At 43.5% G+C, this 23,758-nt stretch overlaps 1 protein-coding gene across 8 annotated transcripts; it reads left to right on the top strand.

Annotated features, from left to right (window-relative positions):
• Nucleotides 1-424: 424 nt before the first annotated feature.
• On the top strand, nt 425-23,758 carry LOC124692610 (putative disease resistance protein RGA4). 8 transcript variants are annotated; one of them, XM_047226014.1, is made up of 8 exons: nt 425-477; nt 626-809; nt 7,072-7,268; nt 8,080-9,863; nt 9,956-10,517; nt 17,881-18,013; nt 18,114-22,033; nt 23,560-23,758. In XM_047226014.1, the coding sequence occupies exons 7-8, from the start codon at nt 18,142-18,144 to the stop codon at nt 23,658-23,660; spliced, it is 3,993 nt and encodes a 1,330-aa protein (XP_047081970.1). In that variant the 5' UTR covers nt 425-477; nt 626-809; nt 7,072-7,268; nt 8,080-9,863; nt 9,956-10,517; nt 17,881-18,013; nt 18,114-18,141; the 3' UTR covers nt 23,661-23,758. The 8 variants fall into 8 exon arrangements, with proteins under 8 accessions (XP_047081970.1, XP_047081969.1, XP_047081967.1 ...); XM_047226013.1 differs by having other exon boundaries at nt 8,080-9,883; XM_047226011.1 differs by having other exon boundaries at nt 8,080-10,517.

Raw genomic sequence — 23,758 nt, 5'->3', positions numbered from 1 at the left:
AAGCAGGGAAAGTCTGCAGTCCGACTCAAATTGGATAATCTCCTTTTGGTATGTAATTGCTATGCCTCCCAGACGAGAGAAGCATATGGCGAGTCGGATTGTATGCAGGGTGGAACGACGGAATCACATGGCGAGTTGGAGTCGTTTCAGCTTTCATTCAGACGGTAAAGAAGAAGAAGAAAACGGAATACGATCGGACCGGGAACGCCATCCTCTGGGCTTGAAGTTGGTACGATCTTGGGCCTCAAGTATTTGGGCTTTTAATTAGGACAATTGATGGATAATTTTTGTAGGGATACCCTAGGGAGGATTTTATTCACTCCGCACTGGTAATGACATTGTGAAAGGATTGCAATTTGGCGGTGCGTCTCTGCGGCGACGGCGCCGTCCTCGGCACTCGGCTGTCTTTGCCGAATCTGCGGCGGCCAGCCTCGAGTTCCGTGCCGGGCCCGCCGGGATAGACGCGGCCAACTCCCGGTGAGTGCCCGCATGTAGACAATTGAAATTCCGGCGGGGGACGCTTCCTCGCCCTTGTTAATGCGGGGCTTTCTCGCTGTTCCTGGGGTAGGATTTTCTTGCGTATCTTAGAATCTGGGCTTTCTTGTTGTGTTTTCTTGCGGGACAGGGTCATGCTGGCTTGCTGGTAATCCGTGTGCTTTCCTTGGCCTTCGGAATAGCAGATACGGAGAGACGCTTCGTTTCTTTTGATATGCCAGGAAGAAATCAGGAGCAAGAAGCCGTGATGTTTATCCCCAGCGGAAAGGGTGGTCGGCGCCAGCTCCAGCGGTCCACCGGGGCCCCTTGGCATGGTTCTCCCCAATCTTTGCTTTTATATATATCTCTACTATATTAAATGCCTAGAGGTGGTGGGATGGTTGGTACGTCCTCCCCCTTCCTGTTTACTTCCACCTATTCATCTACCACACACGATAGAAATCCGATCAGAAAAAAAATCTGACGGGAATTGCGCACACGACTTCTGAACCTCCACCGCTGCCCTCTTTCCCACGACCACCACCTTCTCGGCTCTCCCATTTGGGCGAGGAACCACCGCCCTGACGGAGGATGCGTATTTCCCCATCGCGTCCTGCAGGATCTGTGCTCAGATTCCCCTCCGCGTGCCGCCGAGATCCGCGGTAGAGAAAACCGGGGTCGCCGCCTCAGCCTTTCATCCGTGCGTCGCGCACGCCCGTCCCTCCGTACATTGAGGACATTGCCCCCACGATCCACCGATTCAGCGCACATGTTGTTGATGATGTTGACCGCCGATTCGTTGGCCGCCGGACTCATCGTGTCTCTCGCGGCAGAGGCACACAGGTACGTGAGGAGGCTTAGCAAGTTACTGATCCTGGCTATGAGTTTTTCTCCACATACTTCAATACCTAGCTGATTTCCCATGCTGATTCTCGTTTTTTTCCAACGATGGTTTTCATCTGTGCAGGTAGCCATGACTTTCCACTGCAGTTACTTATCATCTACGGAGTCAGAACTTTTTATTCTTATACTGTTATCCAAGTACATCAACAATCCTTCATTTGGTTCAGTCTTGAAAGAGCAGCACGTTTTACCACTGCCGCTTTTAGCTCTATCTTCTAGCGAACCTCCATGGCAACCCGCCGGCTCACCTACGGAAAAATGGTACGAGGAAGATGTGGGATCTTGTTAATCACTATTTTGTTTAGTATCGATTCTTTTTTACTCCTGGTGAAATTCTTGTAATCATTTTATTCTGAGTTTGCTTGGTTGAATGGTCGTTGACTCAGGATAGTAAACTACTTCAGGGCAGAGTTAGTGAATCCATGAATTATTTTTTAAATTTTGGGCCCTATTGGAAGTATGATTATTGTGGGAAATCCAGTATCTTATGTATCTTGGCATCTTGAGGTCATGATGTGCGTTTATCATTTATGTGCTGATTTAGATGTTGGACATACAAATTGTGAGAAAAATGAATTCCCCATCCCTGTTAATATATGCTACTAGATAAATTAATTGCTTTTTCAGTTAAAGCCTCATTTACTTAGTATTCCAGTTAAGAATATTTTATCTTATGTGTATAACAAACATATTCTCTTTTGCAAGCTCATCGTATGCTTAATGGAAAATAACTTCAAGACACATTTGTTGTTGATGCAGGTGCAAGCATTTTCTTGCATCTGGAGGTCTTACTAAGTTGCGGCATTTGATTCTCAATCCAGGTATCTCAATCTGTCATGATGCCATTAAGGCATCAACTGTGAACTCCATCCCTGCAGGATATGTTGCATGAGGTTGTAGGTCTCGATATCTTATCTTGGATAAGATGTCTGTATCTTTGTACTCTTTCTATGCTGACAATCTCCAGCGGTCCAACTCAAGGAATTGGCACGATAAAACTTTGACTACCAGACTTTTTGTAACTGATCCAAGATTGATGATGGGATATTACTTGTATAATTTTCCTTGATATTTACTGGGTTGATGAATTATGTTACTGCAACTTTTTCTGAACCATGTCCACTATTCAATTCTTCACACACAACTTCTTGTATCACTGTAGTCTTGAACCATGCCATTTTATATTCATCGCATCTGTTTTAACTAGCTTACAGACAGTGGTATTTAGCCATTCGTTGTAGACTTAAGAGCAATCAAATGTTGTTTCTTTTGGAAATTTGAAATAAATGAAAATACATATTCTTCGGAATGTATGGTTCAGTTCAACAATTATTTTCATTAGGTTCCTGTGAAAGCTACTACATACTAAAGTATCATCAATCTATGACATGTTTAGCTGCACACTTTTACTGACTGTTGTGCTTTGGTGTTTTCATTGCAGTTACAAAAATCGAGCTTGTTGCTGGAAAGCCAACTGGTAAAGTCTCCCGAAGTACGTGTACATATATATTTGCACGCTTGATTTTATGTTTTAACACTTGGCATGTGGAGAAAAAAGTCCTTTACTGACATTGTTGTGATACTGAAGTTCCTTTTACTCTTTTCCAATGATGTAGCCCGGCAAGTCAAAGTCAAATGTTCAATGGAATGACTAATTAGCGCTGAAACACCCTATGTGTTGTTGCACCCTTAATACTATATATCCAATGTTCAATTCAGTCCAGGTTGTATCTATTCTTGTATGTCCGGCTTTGTCATGAGTAGATGAGGTTTTGGGATCTTGGCCACCCGTATGTCTTATCTTAGTTCTCCGCATGCTGAATATAGTCAAAAGGGGAGCCTACCTTGTAGTGTTGGTTTTCCAATTTATACATGCCTACATGATATCTCATGTTATTATTGTTTTTTTTGTTTTACGGATTCTTCATAGCTATAATATGTGGACCGAGGTTCACTCAACAACACTGAATGTTCTTGGAAAACAAGACTTAACTCTGCTCAATATACCATTCATAGGACAGTATCAATGCCACTAAATGGTTATTGCTTATGCTGTAAACTCATGATTTTCCAACGTGACTAAATGTTTATTGATGATGTTGTAACTCATGATTTTCTTATATATTACATCTAGGTTTCAATCTCAAGCCCATCTAAAATTTTGCGTCGAGATCCTGGTGTGCACGTTGGGCTAGGAGGTTCAAGTTTGAAAACCAACACCAATGTAGCGTTCTGTTCAAATGTTTCTGGACTTTTCCTATTTGTTTGAGCGTTTTTCACTATTTTTTCTCTGTTGGTAAGTTATCATCCGAAGCTATCTTTTATTACCAAGTTCGATCCAATACAGGTTACACACTTACACTCTAATCAGATGTTGTTTTTTAGTTTTGACGTTCTGTTTATACCAAATAGATATTGTGCCGACAAGCTTCTAAATTAGTGTTTCATTTTTCGCCTGGTTTTTAGACTGAAACTTCCTGATAATTCCTAACATGTAAATCATCTGTTCTTGTAAGGCTTAGCTTCACTGTTTAGATTCAATTGTTGACCAATAGCATGATAAATAAATGGACAATTGCTTGTGAAGTAGTAAGCCTCTTGCATATGCTAAGCTGACGGTAACATGTTTGCGTGCCTATTCGTGATTCACAGGAATAGATGCTATCACATTTCACAAGAAGGGCGTCCCATACGGGATTGGTGTGTTTTACCACGAATTCAACAAGGAGGGGATGCTTCGTGATCTATTTGTTGTGCTCTGTTGTGATCCTGACCTCTGTCTTTCAGAACATTGAGAGAAGCTTTGCCCATTGCCAGGTGAGCCACTACTACCAGGAAATGTAAGGATACTATATCTTCTTGGTTTCGGCGTTCCTTTCCCTCACATTTCAGCACTTCTTTTGTTAATAATATGGGGATGAGAGCAAAAAGGAGGGCTTGATTCAAAGAAATCAAATGCTCTTTGGCTGCCTATTCTTTGGTGCTTTGCAATGCATGATGCCTTTGCTTTCTTTGGAAGCTTGCTGCATGCTAGACTTCAACAGAAATGGTTCGCCATACGGGAAGGTTATAATACGCCTTGATTGGCCTCTCCCCGCAGACGCAAGCCAAGCCAGTTGTTGTTGTGCCATCGACTGTTGCTGTCGTGCCACAAGATTGCAAAACTGGTCGAGCAGGATTTCCCATCACTTCATACTTGAGTGATGACAGACTACATGAAGGAAATCTTGTGTGCGCAACTGGAGTATACTTGCCCTGCAGGTAAGAACCGCTCTTAAGAAGCACTCTTGCAGCAATCCATGGAGAAATCAGGTCTAGAGTACAGTTGCTCGCCATGCTGGCTAATTTGTTAATAGCTATCCGTAGCAGTTATCCCTACCAATGCACATGTATTTAACTATACTTGAAAGATACCTGATTACATATATTTGTTTACGGAAGTGCATGTTCCTCGTGCACATGTGTTATACAATAATGGTATTCGCTTATGTGAAGGGCGCATGCTTTATTAGCTGATAAAAAAACATATGATAGATTTGACTACTTTATATATTTATAAAGCATATTTGGATGAGTACGGTAAATATTTGTGTTATGGATCGTGGAATGTGATGTTTGTGTCTCATGTGTTCATTTTTCGAACCGGAGGCCATCAATCGATGCATACGGCCGTCTTTATTATTTTATTCAACAAAGGTTTGACAAAACCCCGAAGCCACCACAGAACACCTACATCGAACAATGAGCGGAAAACATGCCAACGACTCTGAAAACGCGAAAACCCCTTATCAACTAGAAGCCGGGAACATTGCATACCCGAGACACCCTCTAAACAAAACGGGAGCACTCATCTGGTCTAGCAGACTCTTAATAAGTACCGTATGCACACGCTATAGGAGCCGTCACCTTCATCGAACCACCGAGCAATCTTGAGGATAAAAATCAACACAATCTTCGTCGTTCTTGCTAACGATATTGCCACGACGCCAGAGAGGGCAACCTCCCTGCGCGCGTCCACCGTCACATGCAGTCGTCGAGACCCCGCTGCGTGACACCGCCAAGATCCGCTGCCGTCAACGTTCTAGATGAAACACCGCTCCACCTAGGCATGTCGAGTTCCAAGATGGTGCCACCAGAGGTTAAGCGACATTGATAGCGCCGTCATCGTCCGTTCCGGGAGACCCGGATCTAGGGCTACCCCCAATACATGTGGCAGGAGGTGAGAGATATGCGGCCTCGACGCCTTCAACAAGGTGACTATTTCCAAGGACGCCATCATTTTCGGCTCCTGGATCTCACCGGCCGCCCGCCTCGCAAACCCGCACATGCAGCTTGAGGGGCCGGTCCACATGAGAGAGGAGGGATGTCTCCACACCGCTCGATGTCGATCAACCTAGATCCCCACCACCACCATGCCATCACCTCCACCAGAGGTAGATATGAACGACGACAGCCCGTGCCGCCCATAGCCCTCGCCGCCTGAAGCAAGTCACTTGACCAAATTCTAGGGAAATCACAAGCATATAATTAGGTGTGCGAATTAGGGGATAACTTGAAGCCAATGACATGGATGTAGAGGAGATCGATGATTAAGAAATATGTGACACAATGAAGGATCCATTGTCAATGGTATTTCGATGATGCATTTATTATAAATTTTGGCAACTATTTATTGAAATGCACCAACACTCTTTTATATACATGTGAGTATTCATATCTCTACTGTATTGTTGCAAGAAAAGTATGGACCGTAGCAACGCACGGGCATTCAACTAGTATATATATATATATATATATATATATATATATATATATATATATATATATATATATATATATATATATATATATATATATATATATATATATATATATATAATATATATATATTCAGTTGACAGAATCTAATTATGGCCTATGTTTTATTACTCGCTTCTACTTCTATTTCGAACTATTTTAAAACAGGGTTCTCATTCTCGAGTAAGACCAACTATGCAATAATACTGTCCTGCAGTGTTCCGTTTCTAGGATTTTTCAAGAAAGACCAGCTATGCAATACTACTGCCCTGTAGAGTTTTTTTTATAGCATGTCGTCAGTTAGTGCGTGAAAAATAAAACTAAGAACATTTAAATCAGTACCGCCTTGAAGCCTTTAATTTAATGAAACAAGCATTTCAAATGTTTTGGTTTTTGCCATTGTTGTTATCATGACTGGATTTACTAAAGGCTGTAGCTCTACTATTTATTAAACCAACGTGGTTTACTCTTTGCTCGTTCCCAAAGAATCAAATGTTTGTGTGTCCCACTCCCATGCAAGAACTCATTTTTTCTTGCAGCTTCGACCAGACTATGAAGTAAAGCACTGGAGATTGGAGATTGTCCCTTCTTATGGAGTACTACTTTATACATTTCTCAGTCATGTCAGCGGTCATTATGTCTGGGTACTCCGCCGTAGAAAGAATCGTGAGCTATAGGTAGTGTTTTCTGCCATTTAAAAAAATAGACACACATTTAGTTAAGCAAAGGTGAAAGGTGTTACCTGTAACTTTTATTTTCTGTTTCCTGCATTTCGTCTAATTTGGATTTTCTCCCTGATCACAGTGTTTCAACAATTAACCTTTCTTTTCATACTTCCATCATTTCCATGGCAGTTGCAATTATTTAAAGGTCTGTTTTTGTGTGTATTTGTTGCAGTTACATGAATACCCATACAACATGGGGTTGCGTTTGCTTGAGAAAAATAGTGGGCACCCAAGCTTGATGAAGTGAGCCAAGTACTGACGCAAAAAGAGGAGATTGTAAAGCGTGAACAGGCTGCATACTTGAATGCTATATAAAATATGAAAGGCGAGAAGAAAGCATGGGGAAAGCGCTGGGTGTTGTGAAACAATGTATGGTTCTCATACTTTCTTATTATTGTTCTATCTCCGTCATTCTGATCTGGTAACACTGCTGATAGCATAGATCTAATGAGCTAATATATGTTTTGTATAACATTTTACATAGATTCTCCAAGGTTGTTAAAAAATTCCAATCTTGTTTCATGTTATCTTAGTTTTGAGTATAACCTCTTATTAGCCAAAATGGAATTTTAGAGACTGCATCCAAGCTTGATGAAGTCAGCCATATCTGAATCATCGCAGGTCACTAGGTGCATTGTTGTATTAGGATGGGGTATAGGGCAAACCTCTGGACTAATCACACCATTTTTTGTGAGTTGGTTCAGTATAAGAGTATAGGGACAAACCTCTGATTGGTAAATATATGTTTGTAGGCGATGAAATTGGCTTCTTATTTGGCACATGGATACCACTTGTTCTTAATTTTGTTATTACATAGTACAAAAGATGGAGATTTTTTTATTATTGTTGCACCTTGTGAACTTTCATTTTTGTCCCTTCTGAAAAACCTTTCATGCACTGGTACTAGCAATTTTTCTTGCCAACCAAGGTTTTCTCTAGGTCTTAGGTTCTAAAAAATAATTGAATACCACTTTGACTGTTATTCAATGCCAGAAAAACAAGGCTCATTTGGACTAACTTGTGTTTAGTTGATTTAATTGACTTGTTCTGGTAATTCCGTTTCAGTCAATCTGTTCACCATTAGCACCTACACTTCTGCTTAGTGGTGTTGTGCCCCAAGAGTCATATATATATTCAATGTTCCTTATATCCATTGCACCGTCATGTTGATTGAACCTAGGTGTGTCCGTGCGTAGCCTCTTCCAACGGATATGTAGAGATGGTGTCGACAGCTTGACTGGTGAAATAAATCAGGTGTCTTCATTTCCAATCCTTACTTCCCATCTTTTTATAATCATATTGTCTTGCCTCTGTTACTATCCTCAACATGAGCTTTTACTATCTTTATCATGATGTATCACTATCCTCTCAAGGCGAATCTGTAGTGTAAGTATTGGGTTCAGCTGACACCATTGACTTTTGACAAATCCTTTGCTAATTCACCATCTAGTAGAGTTCATGTCTATAAGATGACACCATTGAAGTGAGGTGACACAATTGCACCATTCCGCTAAATTCGCCCCTCACTGATCCTGTACTATGCTCATCATGATCTTTTACTACCCTCACCATATGGCATGATCTATCGCTGACTCCCTGTTGTGATGGTCTATCACGATTCTCATCATAGTCTTTTACTACATATTTATGATTTGCTCATCCAGCGTTACTAATCTCATCTTGTTGCCTTGTTGTCTGGTTGAGGAATCACATCTGCTTTACGTACATGTGACCTTATCCCGTTATTTTGTGTATCTTTGACCTTATCCTGTTTCCTCGTCCACTGGTGTCTTCATCATGTTATCACCATGAGTAATCTGTAGCGTGCTTGAAGAATCTGCTTCCTTCCAGAGTACTACCTATTCCGCTTGAAGCTTATGTTTGATCTGGTTGAAGCATTTACCTCATCTGTTCATTATCATCATGTCTGTATTGCTTCATCTTGTATATATCTGTTTCCTGCTTCATTGTTCCTCAACCTGTTGTTTCCTGCAATTACGCTGCTATTCCATGCACTATATTTTAGTTAGCAGTAATTTTCATAAACTCCTATTCACGCTCCTCTAGTCATCTTTCAGAACTTGAAGAAAATTCAACTTGCAAGAATTTGCCAACAAATTTTTTTTGGCACTTGACAATTTGGCTTGTTATTCTACTTTAGTAATAGGGTGGCAGAACATTTAACAATAGAGTGGCGCAAATGATTCCTTTTTTCCGATACCAATTACACCTGGCCGCTGGAACAACATAATATCAAGGATGCACACAGCGGAAAAAAAAGCAATGCTGACACGATTTGAGAATCTCATGAACAAGTAACCCACCGCTGCAAAGTACCAATTGTCCGGCTCATAGTCGCCATGCACACAGCTTTCATGGGGGCATTGCCACACAACGAAACCATGTGCGCACACGAACAGTGGAGCGTCAACTTCTCATCCTCTGCAAATACTCCCTGCCTACCCAGCCTAACCAATTCTCATCCGGTGAGCCACCAATCTTGTTCCCCCGCGTAAAAAAAGCTCAGACCAGACCAGACACCAGCGTGCATCAGGCCATCAGCAGGTGGAGGGGCGACATGCATCCACCTACATGCAAAGCCGTCTTGGTCTCATGCCAAGGACGTGGCCTTGGATAGCCTAGTGCCCTGCACGCGGCCTTCCGAACCGACGATGGCCAGATTGGAAGACCTACCAGAAGTTGGCCGGAGACGCAGAATGGGGGCGGCCGGATCGGGTGACAACCTACAGGGTGGAGGAGTAGGTAGACCACCAGGCAACACACATGATTCCTAGTTTATTTCTACAGTTCATACTTCAATCTCCTCTAATAATTATACAGTATTTTAGCAGTAGAGTGGCTCTTAAATTATTAAGAACAAACATGCATAGTAACTCGGTCTATGTTTGTACACAGGCCAAATTAGTAATCATGCTCTGCAAAGGTGTCTAGGGCCTCAGTCTGGTAGGTAAAGAAGTGTAATGGTAATACATGCCTCGGCTTCCATTTTACCCACAAGCAAAGCAGGCACGTATTGCTAACACCATTCTGCACAGCCCTGTGTTCCAATGGCAGAGGTGGTGGGCGGGTGGCCACCATGGCAATCCGGAGAGAAAAAAATTGCCACTTCAAATATGCTTGGTGCGCCCATATGTCAGTAGAGCAATACAGCCCTCCAATTTGATGACCCCATCATCCATGTTCCTTCTTCTTTCCCAAAGAAAAGCATCCACTTTTCTTTTCCAAAGAACAAATTCCTTTTTTTTGCGGGGAAAAGAACAAATTCCTTCCCCACAGGCCACATAATACTTCTCCTCTGAAATACCTAATGGCTGCTGTGGCCTGAATCCTATTCCTACCCATCCACAAGCTTCATTGCTTCAAGATATCCTAGAAACCTCGCAGCTCCAACGCTCACGCACACACCCACGCATCGGCGCCTCCACAGTTTCACCAGAGTCACTGCCCGCTCCTGCGTTTCCTAGCCGGCGCCAGCCAGGTTCTAGGGCTGCTGCTGCCTACATAGCTCGAGCTGGTCGTCGTCCACGTGCTGGTGAGGACCCTGTCTTCCTTGCCGCCGCTCAGGGTCGAGCTCGTCAAGGCACCCTGCTGTCCCAGGTAAATAGGGTCGCTATATTTGATTTGAGTTATAATATCTAATGTTATGAGAATGATCAAGGAAAATTGTATTAGCTAGGTTTCATTGTTGTTTTCTATTATATATTCAGAGACATCAGTTTTTGTCCCATGTAACGCAGAGAGTAGCATAACAATTAACTACCCCAGGTCAGCAGTTCAGCACACATTAAAATCAATACTAACACCGTCTTCCTCCTCTTATTCATAACATACCACGCCATATAAAACATACCAAGACATTCAAGAATCGAAATACTCTGGTAACTTATTCATGTGAACTAAATTACACATGCTCAATTCTTCATAAAAAGCATCGAACAACACAAAATATTGGGCCGAATGGACGCCCAACAAGTTTAGTAGTTTAAACTTTGGTTGTAGGGAACTGTAAAAACCTTCCTCTATGTATGTTTTTTTTCAAAATGGGGATAAAACCCCGTCTTCTACATCGTGGTGATGCACACGGCCTTTTATTAATAAGTCTCGAATTCAGTAGTTGTTATAACTCAAGCATCGCTAAGAATTGATACAAAAATCAACCAGCGAAAAAAGCCAAACATACTATCACTACACATCAAAGTAGCCGCCTAGTATGTCACCAGCCAGCCGTGTGCATCCAGAAGCCATGACATCCCGCTGCTCCTCCGGCGAAAGGAGGCCACATAGCTGAACCCAATGTGACACCATATGGATAACCTACAAGAAGTGAAAAGATTGTTTTTTGTTAAAGATAATATCATTCGCACCCTCCATATAGACCAACATAAAGCAGAGACCCCAATTCGGATTAATGCCTTAGACTGTCTATCTACTCCATTCAACCAATTACCAAACATATTCGTAATATTGGTTGGAGGTGGAAGATCGTAGGTGAAATTAACCATGCGCCAAAGGAGTTTAGCTAAAGGACAATCAATAAAAAGATGTTCAATGGTCTCCTGATCTGCGCAGAAAACACATTTCATACACCCATTCCAGTGACGTTTAGCTAAATTATCTTTAGTTAGCAAAACCTTATTACTCAGAAACAACATGAATTTTTTTTATCTTTAATGGAATTTTAACTTTCTAGAGATATTTTCTCAAAAAAGGGGTGCGGTCACTCATAAGATCCTCATACAGTCTACCGTAAACAAACCATTGGTTGTTAGCCCCCAAACAAAACGATCAGCCTCGTCATTTAAATTTACCATCATTAATTTTTCGCATAACTGTAACCAAGAATTCCATTTGTTTCCCAAACAACACCCGTCTAAAACTAAAATTTAGAGGGGTTTGAGCTCTTCAAAAAGGCATAGTATTAGTTTCATATTAACCTCTTTTAGGAGGTCATGTTCCAAAAAAAGGATCGTATCATCGGCATATTGTAGTATAAAGATGCCACCCTCAAGAAGATGCGGAATAAGCCCCCCAACTTGACCATCCTCTTTTGCTCGTTCGATTATGATGGCAAGCATGTCAACTACAATATTAAAAAGCATTGGAGACAAAGGGTCCCCTTGCCGAAGGCCTTTCTTTGTTTGAAAATAATGACCAATGTCATCATTTACCTTTACTCCCACACTCCCCCCTTGAACAAAATGTTGAACTATTCTACACGATTATGGGGCAAAGCCCTTCATTCTTAATGTGTGTTGCAAAAATGGCCATTTAACACCTGGAGTGTATCTGAGTTTATTCCCACTAGAATACTCCCAGAACGACCATGTGGTGGCAAGCAAAACCAAGAGTAGTTATAACCCGCAGCAAGTTGATTCAAAAAAGGTATAGAAAAGTGTGATCTTCCAGTCTCCAACAAGGCTACAAAATCTAACTTATGTTCACTAATTGCCTCTTTAACAAACAAATGCTTAGCAGTGTCACCAAAAACCCCCGGGTTCCAATTCATTCCTTTTAGATTCTGCATTATGAGAAATGTTTTTAATTCTTTTCCTAGTATTTTTGCGAATATTGTTAGTATCATAAATTTTTATCTGTCTAGTTTTCTTTTCCATGACAACCGGCTTTAGATGCTCCACATGATCATCTAACTCCAGTGGGATGCCATCATCCTCTACCAAATCCTCGCAAAGAGTAGATACTTTTGACATCACAAGAGTCGAAAGACCCTCTTCCTTATTCACATTCTCATCCACATTTTTTTTCAAGATCGTTAGAATTTGTTCCTCTTCTAACATTTTAATTCCTTTAATAGAATTGACCACCTCTCCTTCAGATTTTCCTAAGATACTCCTAAGCGATCCTCTCTATGAATAATTTCAGAATCCGGGATATTAACAATAGAATATTTTGGAGCTATAGGTTTACCTGAACTGAAAGAAGCATCGCGCAACTGTGCATTCTTCATTGCCTTCTCCATCTGGGGCAGATCCACATCAGGCTGGCTTCCCAACCGGGTACTCGACCACACTCCAGTTGAGGCCTTTGGTATCCCCCCAAAGGCAATAACCTCCTCCATAGTAGGACGAACTAGATGAGCTCTGAATTAGAGATAATGATATTGGAGATTTTGTAGTGTTTGATGGAGACCAAAATGAAACAGGAGACTTACCATTAGCCATCGGAGATGAGGCAATCCCCATCGAACCCCGAAGACCCATGCTAGCAAGCCCCTCTCTTTTAGGCATCGTCAAGTCTTCCCTAGCGCCACCATCAGCTTGTTCCAGCGAACCAACCAACTTAGGCTCCACTACTAAACCTGCACCATTTGTATCACCCCCATCGGGTAACATGTTTGAGTTAAAATCTGACATAAAATGCACATCATCATCCAAACAAGAATTAATAAATTTTTGGAACATGTGCCATAGAAAAATCGTGCACAGAGGATCCCACCAAAGATCCACCATCTGCCACCTCTGATTGCCCATCATTGGCAAATGTTTGGTTTTGGTGGACGTGCCCAGTTCTGGCCCGCCATCGCTGACTGGCCGGATTATCTGCAGCGAGAGAACGCCACACGCAGTCGACACCGCTTCCCCAGCCATAGTAGATCCCGCCTGGGCAGCACCCCTGCTGGCACGCCCACACGTGGCTGCAGCAGACCGGGTCCCCGCCTGCGTGCCGCTGCTGCCCTGCTCCCCTCGCCTCTGCATGCTGCCCAGGTCCAGCGTGGTCGCGGACAGCGACCCAGCAGCTGCTGGCGTGCACAGCTGTGCACTGTCGGCATGCAAGCGCGCCATCCGAGCTCCGACCGGGGGCGATCCCGAGGCCGATCTGCTGAGCACCGAATCTGCACCAAAATCAGTGCAAAGTTTGGCTTTTAGTGACAGATTTTCAACATGTGATAAAGGTTTTTCCTCTATGTATGTGAATTCTCCTGCCCTACCAGATAGATAAGCTGTTTAATTTAACCAAGACTTGGGAGTCCAACTAGCTTAGGGGAGCAGATGGCAAGATTCTTTCAACTTGTAAACTAAAAACTAGTAAATATTTTGTTTAATAATACATAAAGAATTCACCAAGCATCGGGAGTAAGTTTAAAATCCTGGAATTTCAGTCTCTAATCCAGCCAATTCCACCTACCAAAATTTATTCTTATTATTAGTTAGAGTTTGTATTCATGCCATTTATCAGTATAAATTATACGACCTATTATGTACAATTAGCTTTTCTTTACTAACCCCCAAATTTTCTCTGGATCTATTAGAAGAAATGGATACATAAGAAAAACTCGATGAGAGTCATGGTCAACATTTACAACATCCCATGCAGAGTCAATTGTACTACGCTAATTATGTTGTTCAAGATTCAAAATCGAACTGCATACACAGTAACTAAAGTTTATATATTATTATCATTTCAAATTTTAACCCATCTGGATTGTAGGCTATGTTCCATAACAACATCAAGTCTTCTTGTAAAGAACTTTTGGAGTCTAATTAGTTTAGCTAGTTTTAATCGATTGGTACGTGTGGCTGGGTTTCATGCGTGTGCCTAAATCAGCCTATATCTAAGTTCACTTTATTTTTGTTTGTGAATATGTCTACCCTAACCCTAACCCTCCCCTGTGCGGTGGCGCCGCGCTGCACCGGGGAGACCAACGCGAGCGCTTGGAGTCCCCGCCCTACTCTCCCTCCCCTCCCCCTGCCGCTGCCGGAGGTGTCGCCGGGCAAAGCCCGCATGGCGCGGCGGTGGCAGGGCCCCCACCGGGGAAACCCTGGAGCAAGATTGCGGCTCCCGATCTTCCTGCTCCGATTGCGGTGGTGTGTGGTGGTGGCAGCCAGAGAGGTGTAGCGCATCGGCGACAGGCTAGATAGCAGTTGCGAAGGCATCGTGTTGGGTTCGATCTGGGCCCGTTTGGACCTGGAGGGCCACGGCGCGCTCCTGTAGTGGCTGGTCCCTTGCCCCTGCGTGTGGTGGTTCATGCCGTCCTCCATCTCTGCCCACACAACTGGGGCGTCGGTGCAGCGGCCCCAGGCATGGCGGCGGTGGCTTCCTGCTGCCGGAGGTGATCGGCCAGGTTTGGTCCTGATGTGATGGATCTTGGGATCCCACACTGAGCTTCGACGGTGTTGTAGCTGATGATGAGTTTGGGGATACGTGGCAGCCGGTGAAAACCGAGCCTCGACCTCGGTCTTGGCGGACGATGGTGCGTCACTTGGTGTCGTTTACTTGGCTAAGGCATCGTCTTCGCTGGCCTCGTCGCTTCACTTGGGCTGCTCCGGAGGAAACAATAGATCTAGGGCTCCTGGATCGGACTATGGCGGCGCCCGGCGTCGTTACCACTCTTGAGTGCATCGTTTTTGGAGCAGATTTCTTCTGGAATGGTCAGGCGGTGGTTTGGTGGAGAGGCATGTTTTCTATCCCATCGACGACGACAGGTCTCAGTGGCGTGGTGCAGTGGGGTCTCGGCGGCTGACGTGAGATGATGGATTCGCGCAGGGCGGAAGCGATGTCTGGCGATGGCAGACCTGGCGAGAGCTATGCGGACATATACGTCGACGACAGTGGCGGCTTCTGTAGAGTGTGCATGAGGTGCTCGCTAAGAGTGTTACACCGGATGAGCGCTCCCTTTTCGCCTAGTTGATGGGCGGGGCATAAGGTCCCGTCGGCATGATTTTCACCCATTGTCGGGTTTGTTGTTAGGTGTTGTGTGGTGGCTTCGGTTTTTTATGTATACTCTTTGTCAGATCTCTTTTGAATAAATCAATAAAAGGGCGTATGCATCTTTTCGATGCAGAGGCCGGGTGCTCCCTCCATTTCAAAAAAAAGCATGTCTAAATTCACTTATATACAAATTTGTAAATTTGAAATTATTAAATTAAAGTTCAGGTTTTACTTGATTAGCATATACCGAAGATTGCTTCTCACGTGAACCAATTCTTTTACAGCTAGCTACTTAAGCCCGCCTCTCATCAAGAATCAACCTAGCCGGATTATTGTTTTTCTTTATAAAATGGAGGCGGTAGCCCGGCCTCTGCATCTATTTATTAATTTATATTCAACAAAGATCTAACAAGATCATACATAAAAATAGCCGAAGCCACCACGAAACACCTACACACCTGATAACGAGTGAAGATCATGTCAGCAAGGCCTTATTTCCTAGAAAACAATGAAAAACTCCCATCAAGATCATGTCAGCAAGGCCTTTTTTCGATAATGGACGTTTTATTACTTAATGAAAAGCAATACGTACATCCGACCTCTGCATAGATAGGATGCACATGGCCGTAGTAAGTCACAAGTTACAACCATAAACCTTTAGTTCTCGACTCGTAGAAAATAAAAGATAAAACACCTAAGATGACGGAAGGTTGATCCTTAGATCACGCTACCATCCATGTTGGTGAAAAATATCCATCGCCGTATCCTCCAAGACACCTCCGTAAAGATATCCCTTGTCAGGAAGGCCTTATTTCCTGGAAAACAATGAAAAACTCCCATCAAGTAGGAATCGGATCATTGCAAACCCCGTCCCACTAAGCGAAACGGGAGGGCTCATTCGGTTCAGTAGAGAGCATCACATGTACACGCTAGAGAAGTCGTCACCGCCCTCAACCTTTGATCAATCTTCAGAGCATAGATCTGCATAGTCCCTACCAGGCATATCGTCGACGCCACCATGGTGCTAGACAACGCCTCCACCCTGCATGTGTCCGCCATCATGCGACCTAGGTACGCTGAGGCTCCGCTTCACCATTTCCCCGATACTTCGATGATGCACAAGAAAGCGGCACAGCTCCACTTCCAGACCACTCCAATCAATATGTGCTCCAAAAATGCTGCCCTCAAAAGGGAGAACGACACTAAAAGTGTCGCCAATGTCTAATCCGGGAACCCGGATTCCCCCCGGAGAACCTCGATCAAGAAAACGGCAGTTGCAAAAACTATGCCTTCGACAAGGAAGCAATTCCAAGAGGCGTCGCCATTGCCTGCCTCGGTCTTCACCGGCAGCCACGCAAGTCCAAAACCAGCGCTACTGGACCGTGATACAACCACCGATGAAGGCATGCATGGCGGATCGGAGTTGCCCAGCCCCAATCGAGCACCTAGGGACCCAAATCGGGCCCAAACTGCCTACACCACGCGCCAACCTCCTCCCTTGCCTATTGGAGGTGAAGTCACCTCGAGATCACAGCCCACCACTCTCCTTCTGCCGCGCCGCTGTCTAGATGTGCCACCGCCACACGCCTGAAGCCATGCCGCCGGCCAGGCCCGGGGGTAGTGTCTCGCGCTGCCGCCCTTGCGTGCGAGGAGATGAAGCTCCCTACCGCCTCCGGCTTCGGCCAAGATTTGCCTGGCCGCGCCCTATGGCGGCGGCGGGAGGAGGAGTGGGAGGTTGGGTGGCTGCCGACGGCTGGAACTAGGGTTTTCCCCTGTCGCCTCGCGGGGGTGAGAGGAGAGTATACACGACCAAGACTGTTGGCTGGACTAAGTCATTTTATGGTCTTGTCTTCGGTTGCAATTCGAGCTCTAGGATGAGCATTCCAACATATCCTAACTGTACGGCGCCCTCGAACCTAGGCGAGAGGGCAGGGGCTCTCTTCGGCGATGGGCAGGTTGCACTATGAACCAGTTTGTCTTTGTTCGAATTTGATGAAGGCCTTCTTCCGATGGTATGGCGTCTTCCTCCTCCGCTTTCGTGTCTACCTTGATCAGCGAGTGTTTCGGTGTATGAAGATCCAAGCGTTTGCAGGCCGGGCGTCGTATTGTATTCTGTTGTGTGCTTGTAATGTGGATGGTCTTTATAGTTGTTTTCCTCAGCACCTTGTAACTCTGGTGGTAACTGGTTTTATTAATTAAAAGCTTGGTGTAATGCCTTATGTTTAAAGTCATGTAGTCAAACTACTTTCACATTCATAGAAATGCTTATTCTTAGAGATAATTTTGGCTGCAGCCACAAGATTGTATATTGAGTTGCGGCCCCAACTAAGATCACTGGCTGCTGCAACGCTGGACCTGCGATCCACGTGCCGGTGAGTACCTTGGTGCTTTGCTGGACCTGGGTGCTCAGGCACAAGCTCGTGAAGGTAACTACGGCTGCAAGATTGGATTTTGATTTGCAACTGGTTCAAGCTCCACCTCTACAGGTCTTGCTCACAACATTGTCTTCTCCATTTAATGCTGCAGTGCACTTGGGTTGTGCGTGATCGTTCCAATGGCAGAGATGGTGGTTTCCATGGCCATCGGGCCGCTGGTGTCCATGCTGAGGGACAAGGCGTCCAACTACCTCCTGGACCAGTACAACGTGATGGAGGGAATGGAGGAGCAGCACAAGATTCTCAAACGCAAGCTTCCGGCCATCCTCGACATCATCACTTATGCCGAGGAGCAAGCGACGGCACACATGGAGGGTGCCAAAGCCTGGCTCCAGGAGCTCAAGACAGTGGCCTATGAGGCAAACGAAGTGTTCGACGAGTTCAAGTACGAAGCACTCCGCCGTGAAGCCAGGAGTAATGGGCACTACAGAAAGCTTGGCTTTGATGTAATTAAACTCTTCCCTACTCACAACCGTGTTGAGTTTCGTCGCAAAATGGGTATCAAGCTTTGCAGAATTCTGCGGGACATTGAGGCCCTCATAGCAGATATGCAGGCCTTTGGGTTCAAATACCAACCACAACCACAGCCGTCGGTGTCCAAGCAGTGGAGGCAGACAGATTATGTTATCATCGACCCACGGGAAATTGCCATGAGATCCAGAGACAGAGAGAAGAAGAATATTGTTGATATACTACTTGGTCAAGCTAGCAATCCAGATCTCGTAGTTGTTCCCATAGTTGGAATTGGGGGCATTGGCAAGACCACATTAGCTCAGCTCATATACAATGAACCTCAAGTCCAAAAGCATTTCCAGTTGCTTCTCTGGATCTGTGTTTCTGACACCTTTGATGTGAACTCCCTGGCTAAGAGTATAGTTGAAGCATCTCCGAAGAAGAGTGATGACATATACAAACCACCACTGGATAGACTTCAAAAATTGGTCAGCGGACAGAGGTATATCCTTGTAATGGATGATGTCTGGAACCGAGATGTCTATAAGTGGGAAAGGCTGAAGGGGTCTCTTCAGCATGGTGGTAGTGGCAGTGTAGTGTTAACAACAACTCGTAATAAACAAGTTGCTGACATAATGACTCCAGACAAAGTATGCAATCTCGATGTTTTGGAGGATAGATTCATCAAGGAAATTATTGAGGCTAAAGCATTCAGTTCGAAGAAAGAAAAGCCTGACGTGCTAGTTAAGATGGTTGATGAGATTGTCAAGAGATGTTCTGGCTCTCCTTTAGCTGCAACTGCGCTAGGCTCTGTACTTCGTACCAAGACCAGCGTGGAAGAATGGAAGGCTATATCATCTAGAAGCAGCATCTGCAACGAGGAAACTGGAATTTTGCCAATACTAAAGCTCAGTTACAATGACTTGCCATCACACGTGAAACAGTGCTTTGCTTTATGTGCTGTATTTCCCAAGGATTACACTATTGATGTGGCAAAGCTAATCCAGCTATGGATTGCAAATGGCTTTATCCCAGAACACAAGGAAGATAGTCTTGAAACTACTGGAAAGCATATTTTCAATGATCTAGCCTCAAGGTCATTCTTTCTGGACATAGAGGAATCTAAAGACTACAGGGGGCTGTATTCCAGAAAGACATGCAGAATCCATGATATGATGCATGATATTGCAATGTCTGTTATGGAAGAGGAATGTGTTGTTGCAAATATTAAACCAACTGAAACCAACTGGCTTCCAGATAGTGCTCGGCATTTGTTTTTATCATGTGAAGAAACTGAAGGTATATTAAATGGTTCTATGAAGAAAAGATCCCCTGCTATTCAAACACTGCTATGCAATATGTATATGAAAACCCCATTGCAGCATCTATCGAAATACAGCTCTTTGCATGCCTTGAAGCTATGTATAGAGGCAGAATCATTTCTACCGAAAGCAAAGTATCTCCATCACCTGAGGTACCTTGATCTCTCAAATAGTAATATCAAAGCACTCCCTGAAGATATAACTATTCTATATAACCTGAAAATGTTGGACCTTTCCTACTGCTCTCATCTCCATCGACTTCCAAGGCAAATGAAGTATATGACTTCCCTTCGTCACCTCTACACTCATGGATGTCCAAAGTTGAAGAGCATGCCTCCGGAACTCGGAAAACTCACTAAGCTGCAAACGCTTACATGCTTTGTAGCAGCCGTTACTAGGCATGATTGCAGTGATGTTGCAGAGCTGGAGCAGTTAAACCTTGGCGGTCAGCTAGAGCTATGCCAGGTAGAGAATGTTATAGAAGCAGAGTCAAAAGTGACAAAGCTTGGAAACCAGAAGGATCTCAAAGAGCTGGTATTAACATGGACTTCTGTTCGTGACAGCGAGGTGCTCAGAAATTTTGAACCTCATGATGGGCTACGGGTTCTGAGGATATATTCCTATGGAGGAAAGTGCATGGGTATGTTGCAGAACATGGTTGAGATCCATCTTTTTAGTTGTGAAAGATTGCAAGTTTTGTTCAGATGTGGTACATCCTTCACTTTTCCAAGACTGAAGGAGCTTACGCTAGACCATCTGTTCGATTTTGAGAGATGGTGGGAAGTAAATGAGAGGCAAGAAGGGCAGACAATATTTCCTGTGCTTGAGAAGTTGTTTATTAGGTATTGCGGAAAGCTGGTAGCATTACATGAGGCACCATTGGAACCATGTAGTGGATTTGGTTATAGATTGTTACACCCAGTGTTCCCTGCCCTGAAGGTACTCGAAATGAAAGAATTGGAGAGCTTTCAGAGATGGCATGCTGTGGTCAAAGGAGAACAGATATTGTTTCCTCAACTTGAGGAGCTATCGATTCACAAATGCCCAAAATTGATAGATTTACCTAAAGCACCAAAACTCAGCATGTTAGAAATTGAAGATGTCCAGCCAGAGATCTTCCATTGGGTAGACATATATTTGTCTTCGCTGACCAAACTGATACTGAAGCTAGGAATCACAGAAACAACATCAGAGACTGTGTACACTTTAATTGAACCAGTGGACATGAAGGAGAAATGGAACCAGGAATCCAATATTACAGTTATGAAGTTACGATGTTGCAACTCATTCTTTGGATCAGGTGCACTAGAGCCGTGGGACTATTTTGTACATCTTAAAGACTTGGAAATTGATAGATGTGGCGTGCTCGTCCACTGGCCAGAGAAGGTGTTCGAAAGCTTAGTCTCCTTGAGGAGCTTAATAGTTAGAAGCTGCAAAAATCTGTCTGGATACGCACAAGCTCGTCTTCAGCCATCAGCATCCCAAAGGAGTCATCACCTTCGAGGTCTAGACTCCCTTGAGATATATGATTGTGCAAGTTTGGTAGAGATGTTCAACATCCCAAAATTTCTCAAGGAAATGACTATTGGTAAGTGCCATAAGCTTGAGTCCATATTTGGCAGGCAGCAGGGCATGCCAGAGTTAGTTCATGGGCCTTCTTGCAGCGAGGCAATCCCACCTACGGTTCTATCGGAGTTGTCATCATCACCCATGAATCACTTTTGTCCATATCTAGAATCTCTACGTTTAGTTAGATGTGATAGTTTATCATCAGGGGTTCTACATCTTCCACCGTCCTTGAAGACCATACTTATTGGTAGATGTAGTAATATTCGAATCCTTTCTTGCCAGCTGGATGAGCTCCCAAAACCACGGGTCACTGCTTCCTTAAATGTACCAAAACCATCAGCAGAAGCAAGAGAGCATTCACTTCCTCCTTGTCTCGTAGATTTATATATATCGGACATGAGCATGTTGGGGGGTATTCTCTGTCTGCCTACCTCTGTCAAGTACCTGCAAATTGAGGGCAGTGGGTTTACCTCGCTGGAGTCTCTGTCAGGATCGTTGGTAAACGTTGGGCTTATTGGCTGCAGTACCCTGGCATCCATACCGAAAGAATATGGTTCTCTCGAAAGGCTTTGTATTAAAGACTGCCCTGCTATAAAGAAGCTCCCTAGATGCCTGCGGCAGCAACTGGACAACATCGACGTAAAATATCTCGATGCTCATCTTGAAGGTACACATTGTATTCCATCTTTGCCACATTTCACCAACAAATGCAAGCATTCATCCAATCCCATGTACCACCTCAACTTGCCATCTTGGGTTAGCATATCATTATGTTGTTTGAAGTTGAGAAATAGCAATCTGATTGCAGTGTCAAATGATTATGATTTTTTTCTTCGATAAATGCGCTTTATTATCTAAAAGGTCTATATTACACCCGCCCTCTGCATAACTGAGATGAACATAGCCGCTCCAATCCCAAAGTTCCATAAAAAATGTAAAAATGAGGCTCTTAACAAGTCATGAAAGACACTATCAAAGAGCCTTAAGGTGAAGGAGGGTCAATTCATAGATTACGCTTGCATCCATGTTGAGTAAAAATATCCTATGTCGTATCCTTCAACCGTGTACACACATCCGTAAACAGATTGTGATGCTCCACAGCTGTTGAGATGACCATGAACGGTGCGTAGCTGTGCACCGATAGATGACATGCATGAGAGAAACATTTTTATCATTAAATCCTTATAATTTCTACCTAGCTATAGCTACCAAATAACGGCAAGCGCTTCCACCCTAGTACGTAACTTGAACCTAAGATCCACACCATTGAGCCAAATGCCGACTATATTCTTAATGAAAAGTCAAACACATACATGTATAGGAAAGGTAGAAATGTATATACGTGAAATTTTCTAGGACAAGATCATCATCTCGGGGTTGTAACCTCGTGGTGCTTTTTTTCACATCACATTACTGTAGCTTGTTTTATGGTAATTTAATTTATGATTTCCTCCCAGATCGGAAGCGATTATATTTCTATACCAAATTTCACATTGTATGGGTGTCTATCTATCCTGTACATGCATGTTTGTTTTCCGTTAATTTTCTCGATACTTATAGATATAAATTTTAACTAAGTTGTTATTACATCATGATCATCTGATACTATCATCAGAAATTTTTGACCTATTTGAAGACATGCCAGCGTGAATAATATAGGCGTTTTAATTAGTTTGAAAGATATATTTTTCTATACTCAAGAACAAATCACTATATGTCGCCCTCTAAAAGAGGATCACATATTATCTAAAAAAGAAAAGGAGGATCACATATGAAGTTACAGAGAAGGACGTGATATTTTGTGTAACTGCGAATGTGCTGCACGAAGTGTTAACTGAAAGACTTGGATCGAGATATGACATGTCCAGTAGTCGATATTTTAGAATAAAAAGTAAAACCATCTTCGTAGTAGATACGGAGTATTTTAGAAGAGGATCACATATCAGGTTACAGTAATGGGCATCGCTGACTCGCTGTAGAGAGCACTGATTTCTTGCTTGACAGCAAATGTTTTACAGTGTGTTAACTGAAAGATCGAGATGCGACATGCGTAGTACAAAAAGTACTCAGAGCAAGTGCTCTCATTTTTTCGCCATATGATATCTATTTTTTGTAATGCCGTGTGGAATAAATTTTCATGTTACATTAATTTTTAGAAGCTTGTTCTGACATCATTTTGTGTTATATGTACAGTAATGGCACTTAAACCAAAGACATGGAAGGAAATACCAAGACTAGTTCGTGAGCGGAGAAATGCTGGAACACCCAAGCCACTCCCGCTCTGGCTTGATTGAGGATGATGATATTTCACTGGATTTAGATGATCACTTGGAACATCTTAAACCAATGGTTAAAGTAAAGAAAATTAGACAAAGGAAAGTTATGATACTAG

The sequence above is a fragment of the Lolium rigidum genome, chromosome 2, assembly GCF_022539505.1.
Source record: "Lolium rigidum isolate FL_2022 chromosome 2, APGP_CSIRO_Lrig_0.1, whole genome shotgun sequence".
NCBI classification, from domain to species: Eukaryota; Viridiplantae; Streptophyta; class Magnoliopsida; order Poales; family Poaceae; genus Lolium; species Lolium rigidum.
This window is presented reverse-complemented; position numbering and strand designations above follow the sequence as displayed.

Excerpts from the sequence above, each read along its gene's own strand:
- LOC124692610 (XM_047226016.1), top strand. The coding sequence starts at position 18,142 with ATGGCAGAGATGGTGGTTTCCATGGCCATCGGGCCGCTGGTGTCCATG. Across the intron at positions 22,034-23,559 it reads TCTCGATGCTCATCTTGAAG|TAATGGCACTTAAACCAAAG; the intron begins GTACACATTGTA and ends TTATATGTACAG.